This window comes from Hemiscyllium ocellatum, chromosome 16 (genome assembly GCF_020745735.1).
Source record: "Hemiscyllium ocellatum isolate sHemOce1 chromosome 16, sHemOce1.pat.X.cur, whole genome shotgun sequence".
Classification (NCBI taxonomy): domain Eukaryota; kingdom Metazoa; phylum Chordata; class Chondrichthyes; order Orectolobiformes; family Hemiscylliidae; genus Hemiscyllium; species Hemiscyllium ocellatum.
Window position 1 is genome coordinate 76237624 of NC_083416.1, and position 7512 is coordinate 76245135.

At 44.2% G+C, this 7512-nt stretch overlaps 1 protein-coding gene across 1 annotated transcript in view; it reads left to right on the forward strand.

Moving 5' to 3' along the window:
* The window catches only part of cdx1b (caudal type homeobox 1 b), a 58425-nt gene extending 51322 nt beyond the window's left edge, over window positions 1-7103 (forward strand). The window contains exons 2-3 of the mRNA XM_060836947.1: window positions 4787-4935; window positions 6897-7103. Of these exons, the coding sequence (XP_060692930.1) occupies window positions 4787-4935; window positions 6897-7103 (356 nt within the window). The remainder of the gene's footprint in view (window positions 1-4786; window positions 4936-6896) is intronic.
* The last annotated feature ends 409 nt before the right edge of the window (window positions 7104-7512 follow it).

Below are 7512 nucleotides of genomic sequence, written 5' to 3' on the forward strand. Positions count from 1 at the left end.
AATCATGGATTTTTCCAGCACTGAACTTGCACAACCCTGATGGGTAGAGATGCCTCAGGCTGTGCTGTTATCCTCAAAAGTTCTGCCCCCAAAAGCATTGAGGATCGAAGAGGTTCAAAGTGGGTGTTGAATGGAGTGCAACACCAATAAGACACGCTGTTTGAAAGTCTGGTTTTACCTCCCAATTTTGATCCAAATTGTTGAATGATGATCTGGAGGAGCTACGCAGGGTGTTGACAGATATACCACCTGAGTACTGACTGGATGCAATTTTTGTCAGCAGTGTACATGGGCTTCTGGGACCCATGATCTCTTCACTGATTTTTACACCAGGCCATATAATTGGCAATTGGTTCCTTGACAACCCGTCTCATACCTTCAAATGTTCCAACAAGATGATCCCTTACTTTATTCTGACATTTCAGTTAAAGGTCCCATCATAACCTGTGGTGGAGGCTGGTACAATTACAACATTTAAAAGGCATCTGAATGGGGTTAGGAGTGGGAAGGGTTCAGAGAGATATGGGAGAAGTGCTGGCAGAAGGGACTAGATTAGGTTAGGATATCTGGTCAGCATGGACGAGTTGGTCTGAAGGGTCTGTTTCTGTGCTGTACATCTCTATGACTCTATAACCACACGGGAGCCTCTTCACTGTCCAATATATCCAAGGACTGTCTGTTTCGAGCTCTGCCCCTAATCATACATGATATGTGGGCGTCGCTGGCCAGGCCAGTATTTATTGCCTATCCCTAATTACCCAGAGGGCAGCCAAGAAGCCAGAGCAGATAAGATTAGATTCCCTACAGTGTGGAAACAGGCCCTTCAGCCCAACAAGTCCCCACCGACCCTCCAATGACAAGACCATCCAGACCCATTTCCCTCTGACTAACGCACCTAACACTAAGGGCAATTTAGCATGTCCAGTTCACCTGACTGTGGGTGACCTGACTCTTGATTCCTGATGAGGGGCTCTGGCCCGAAATGTCGAATTTCCCTGTTCCTTGGATGCTGCCTAACCTGCTGTGCTTTAACCAGCAACACATTTTCAGCTCTGATCTCCAGCATCTGCAGACCTCACCTTTTACTCGAAGACATGGGAGAATGTGCAAACTCCACACAGATAGTCACTCAAGGCTGGAATCAAACCTGGGTCCCTGGTGCTGTGAGGCAGCAGTGCTAACCACTGAGCCACTGTGCTGCTCAAAGAGAGTAGAGTTTCTTCTTAGAAGGAACTAGGGAGCCAGATATGTGTTTCCCCCCCACAATTGACAATGATTCATGGTCGTCATTCAACTTTGAACTCCAGATGTTAATTGAATTCAAATTCCACCTTCTGCTATGGTGGGATTCGAACCCAGGTGTCCAGATGTACACTGCTAGCACATTGTGGTGTTTGCCACCTCTACCAGTATGTGGTGCTGGGTAACGCTTTTGGGGTAGTTCACTGTTACCAATCCATCTTTGTCTCAGTTTTGTCTTGGATCTACCTCGTGATTAATGGTAGAGGATACAGCAATGTAGATTATTTACAGAAGAGACTCTGTTTTTAGATAACCAGAAAATTTAAAGTAGGCACCAATTAGTACAACTTCATTTGGTTAGGGCACATGGACTAGGACTTTAGGGAGCAGGTTCAGATCTATCTGCTCCCTTTGAAAGCTAAAGTAGAACTCTTTGTCTCCACCCACAGACTTTGTGTGACTTCAGTGGAAACATTACTCACTTAGAGCCATTAACTTATCCAACACATGTAAGATTTTGAGGGGGCTTGACAGGGTGGATACAGAGAAGATGTTTCCTTTGTTAGTGAAACAGAACTCAGGGACATTACTTAAAAAGGTTCACCCAGTTTAGGCAGAGATCAGCTGGAATTTCTCCTCTGAAGGGCTGTTGACCTTTGGAATTACCTTTCACCAGAAACGAGAGAGTTTTTTTTTACACAGCGAGTTGTAATGGTCTGACTGAAAGCCTGGTGGAAGCTGATACAATAGTGACTTGTAAAAGAGTAATTCCTTGCAGAGAAAATACTTACAGAGCCATGGGAGAGGCGACAGAAATAGCCAGCAGAGGGGTGATGGACCAAATGGCCTTTTTCTAAGATAGGGTGACATGTCGTCCCTTCTTGATGTACCGAGATAAGACGTAAAATTGAATGAACGTGCTGTTGTAGATGGTCATTCACACACTTGGTGCCCAGGTTGTTGTCTTCCTCTGGCGTTAACTCAAGTTAATACACATAGACACTATGCTGCTTCACCAAGCAGTGACTCACATTGGTTGCCTGTGGTTTGTTTTTTGCCAGACAACCATATTTTCCGTGAGTTGCTGAGCTGCTTGGATGCTATTCACTCACTCCACCCGCATCACTTGCACGCGAGCTAGAAAGGCCTGCTTATTTTTGTATGCCTTTCAACAACAAAACAAACAGAAGCACAATCGGTATTGTGCCTTTCTTTTCAGGGAAGAAAGGGGGCAAGTATTTAACTGAGGAGGGGTGTAGGACTCACACACCAGCACCCATTTTACAATAAGACACAACTCCAAGGTGCAACCCGTACTCTCGGCTGGCACTGTATTGGTATGCAGTCTGTTTACTGATATTTGAGCGATACAGTAAGCACAGTGGTATACAGTCGGGAGAGAGTTGCTCTGGGAATCCCCAACATTGACTCAGATCCCATGAAGTCTCATGGCTTCAAATTAAACATGACCAAGTAAACCTCCTGCTGACTAAGACTACTGTCCTCTCTCAGCTGATGAAGCAGTGCTCCTCTACATTGAACAACACTCTGAGGAAGCACTGAGGATGGCAAGTACACCATGTACTCTGGATGGAGATTTTGATGTTCACCACTACGAGTGGTGTGGCAGCAGTACCATTGATCGAGCTGGTCAGGTCCTAATGGACATTGTGGCTAGACTGGGTCTGGGGCAGGTGGTGAGAGAACTAATAAGAAGGAAATACATACTTGACCTCACCCTTACTGATCTGCCATCTGTCTAGGATAGTATTGGTAAGAGTGACCACCGCACAGTCCTTGTGGAGACAAAGTCCCACCTTCACAGTGAGGATAGTGTTGTGTGGCACTATCACCATGCTAAATGGGACAGACTTCCAACAGATCTAACAACTAAAGACTGGGCTCTGTGAGGCACTGTGGGCCATCAATAGCAGCAGAATTGGACTCCAGCACAATCTGCAACTTCATAGACTGGCATATCCCCCACTCAAGCATTACCATCAAGCCAGGGGATCAACCCTGGTTCAGTGGAGAGTGCAGGAGGGCATGCCAGGAGCAGCACCAGCATACCTGAAGATGAGGTGTCAACCTGGGGAAGGTACCCAACAGGACTGCATGCAGAGGTAAAAACAATGACTGCAGATGCTGGAAATCAGATTCTGGAGCAGAGTGGGGCTGGAAAAGCACAGCAGTTCAGGCAACAAATGAGGAGCAGGAAAATCCGACGTTTCGGGCAAAGCCCTTCATGCATGCATGTCAAACGATATAAGCAGCAAGTGACAGACAGAGCGAAACAATCCCACAACCAATGGATTGAATCTGAGCTCTGCAGTTCTGCTACACCCAGTTGGGAATGGTGGTGGACAATTAAGCAACTCACTGGAGGAGGTGGCTCCACAAATATCCCCATTCTCAATGATGGAAAAGGCTGGAGGGGCTGAATGGCCTTTTCTAGTTGCTAAGTGTCAAAATGTCAATTTAGCCAGATCTGAATTCTAAATGAGAAGCATGTGGCTGAAGACTAATGTATGGGCAGTACTGACCTTGGGTACATTTTATTGGCTGTATGCCAGTGTTTCTTGTCCTTTATTGATTCATGTGATGAGGCTTCACAGGCTAGGCAGCGTTTATTGCCCATCCCTAACTGCCCAGAGGGCAGTTGAGAGTCAACCACATTGCTGTGGGTCTGGAATCACATGTAGGCCTGACCGGATAAGGATGGCAGATTTCCTTCCCTAAAGAACATTGTCAAAAAGGCCCATCTGGTTTACTAATCGGTGATAATCTTACATTCATTATTACTGAGACTCACTTTATACTCTGGTTTAAATTATTGACTTTAAATTGTGCAAAGTGTCATAGTGGAATTTGAACCTGTGCCCATCAAGCTTACTGTGGACATCTGCATTACTAGTCCAGAGATGTTACGATAACACTCACCATCTCTTGGAGATGCTGGTGTTGGACTGGGGTGTACAAAGTTAAAAATCACACAACACCCCGTTATAGTCCAACAGGTTTAATTGGAAGCACACTAGCTTTTTCGCTCCTTCATCAGGTGATAGTGGAGGGCTCGATCGTAACACAGAATTTATAGCAAAAATTTACAATGTGATGTAACTGAAATTATACATTGAAAAATTGATTGTCTGTTAAGCCTTTCATCTGTTAGAATACAGTGATAGTTTCACTTCTTTTATGTGTAAATCACAAAACGTTTTTTTAAAGTTGCATTCTCAGGTTAGCTGTTAACAATGGTGATAGCTAGACAATATGTTGAAGGTGTTAGCCCCCTGTGTTCTCTGTCTATGACCTGATCACACTGTAAATTTTTGCTATAAATTCTGTGTTACGATCGAGCCCTCCATTATCACCTGATGAAGGAGCATCGCTCCAAAAGCTAGTGTTCTTCCAATTAAAGCTGTTGGACTATAAACTGGTATTGTGTGATTTTTAACTTTGTACTCACCATCTCAGTTTCCTTCATGTGTTAAAGGTCATGCTTTCCCATGTAATAAATTGGATTGTTTCTTCCTGATGTCAGCAGGCAAAACCAGAACGAAAGACAAGTACCGAGTGGTATACACTGATCATCAAAGGCTGGAGTTAGAGAAGGAATTTCACTACAGCAGATACATCACCATTCGTAGGAAGTCAGAACTGGCAATTGCATTAGGATTGTCTGAACGACAGGTGAGTGAGCCTCTGTTCTGTGTTACCTCAGATGGAACTAGATTGAAATAAACTATTGCTGGAAGTGTGAGTGGTCAGTGGTGTGCTGAGATATTGAGGCCAGGCAAGTTGTGAAATTGAGTCCAGTGACTGTGGACAATGGTCTCAGTTAAACTGACCTGTGTGGAGACTAGGTCCTTAGTATTAATGTGTGTGTGTGAGAGAGAGAGAGAGTGTGTGTGTGTCAGGTCCTGACTGTTGGAAATTGCAGGACAAATTTTCATATTAGAAGTGTTATACTGTTACAAACAAACTAAAATCTAGATCAAACATTCCTTAAGAGGCTAATAACACACCAAACTGAAGAGAAGGCTTTTTAAAACTAAATAATTGACTCATTCACAGTAAAGTGACAATTTACTTTGCTTCATGCCACATTTCTGACAGATCAATAGCAAGACAAAATAAAGTCTAAAGGTTCTCAAGCTGCAAGTAGGCTCATTTCTCCTTGCCACACGAGATCAAATCTTTCAATGCATTCTTTGAAAATTGTTCTGCGTATTCAAGTTACTGAATCAACCATCTTTCAGACTTCCACATGCAGAGGACATTTGATTGTTCCTTGATCATTAAATTTTGAAAAATTCTGTGATTCTGTTTCCTTCCTTTCATACAGATGACTAACTTTTACAAACATTTTGATTAGTTGACAGAACAAAAACAGCTCACCCTGTTTTCACCGTAATATCTGCAGCTGCTCCCCTGCAGCAGTAAATCCATTGTTTTTCCTCTCTCTGTGTGTCTACCATTGTGTAAAGGGAGTTAACTTCTGTATCTAACTCCATGCTGTCCCTGTCCTGTGAATGTTTGATGGGGCAATGTTGAGGGGTCTTTACTCCTCTGTTTAGCGTAGATTAGCTACAGTATGGAAAGAGGCCCTTCAGCCCAACCCTCCGAAGAGTAACCAACCCAGACCCATTCCCCTACATTTATCCATGACTAATGCACCTAACCCTATGGACAATTTAGCATGGCCAGTCCACCTAACCTGCACATCTTTGGACTGTGGGAGGAAACCAGAGCACCTGGAGGAACCCACGCAGACACGGGGAGAATGTGCCAACTCCAAGCTGACAGTTGCTCGAAGCAGGAATTGAACCCAGGCTTCTGGCTCTGTGAGGCAGCAGTGCTAACCACTGAGCTACTGTGCCGCCCATAGACTTTTTAGACTCTTTGTCTAAAAGAGTTGAGAGAGTTTTATTCTGTATTTAACCCTACGTTTCCCCTGTCCCGGGAGCATTTGATGGGGACAGTGTTGAGGGAATTTTACTTTCCATTTGTTTCTACTTCAAATGGTAGAAGAGGCTTTACTCTGTAGGTAACCCCATGCAGTCCCTATCCTGGGGGTGTTTGATGGTGACAGTGTAGAGAAAACATCCCTTTATGTTTAAATGAATAAAGGGAATAGTACTGTTAGCTGAAAATCATCATGGAAGCTTTACTTTCCAATAACATTTAGTTTAAAAGCATAGACAATGTTTTACTCTATATCTAACCCTGTGCTATCCCTGTTCTGGAAGTGTTTTTGGGACAGTGTAGAGGAAGATTGACTCTGTATTTAACCCCATGCTGTCCCTATCTCTGGAATGTTTGCTGGGGACAGCGTCCAGAGAATTTTCAGAGCTTTACTCTGAATCTAACCCTATGCTGTACCTGAGCTGAGAGTTTATTGGGAACAGTGTAGAGGGAGCTTTACTCTGTCCCTAACTCATACTGTACCTACCCTGAAATTGTTTGATGGGAGGGCAATGTAGAGGAAACTTTACTCTATATCTAACCCCTGTTAAAAATGCCAGGGCTTTGTATGCCTAATTTGGTTCGAATAATCAAAGTATGAAGAAATGTTGTCTGGTTATTTAACTGGGAGTGATGCAGAATGTTTTGATGAAGATTGAATATTCTCTTCTCTCGCTCTGTCCCAGGTGAAGATCTGGTTCCAGAATAGACGAGCAAAAGAGAGAAAAATAAACAAGAAGAAGATGCAGCAACAGTCCCAACAAGCTAGCACGACAACGCCCACTCCACCCGGGGTCCCCGGGGCTGCGGCGGCTATCGGCTTGGTTAGTAGCAGCAGTAACCTCGTCTCACAATCCATTCCACTGACTATCAAAGAGGAATACTTGTCCTAACTCAACCCTTCTCCCTGCACCTCCTCTACAGTAGGCACTATTCCATTCTGGATTGGCTACACTGCAGTTTGAGGAAAGGAAAAGACTCGTCTTTGATATTTTGTGCTTTAGGAAGTGACGCTGTTTAACCCCAGGGAGAGCTGCCTTCATTCTCCCTCCCTCAACACCTACAGAGGGTGGTGGAGATAGAGAAGGGGAAGGAAGGGCCTCTTCTTTTGGGATCAAGGCTCGAACTTTGACCTTTGCTTTGCGGTGGATGAAAATTCATTGAGAAACCTGAGAAGGGGGTAACACAGAAATGGAAGGAGGACTTTTGTCTTGAACTGAAGATTTGTTGTGTGCAGTGTATCTTTCTGAAGACTGCATTCCATAACAACATTGGGTCCCAAGTGGAATAAGGGTCTGCTTC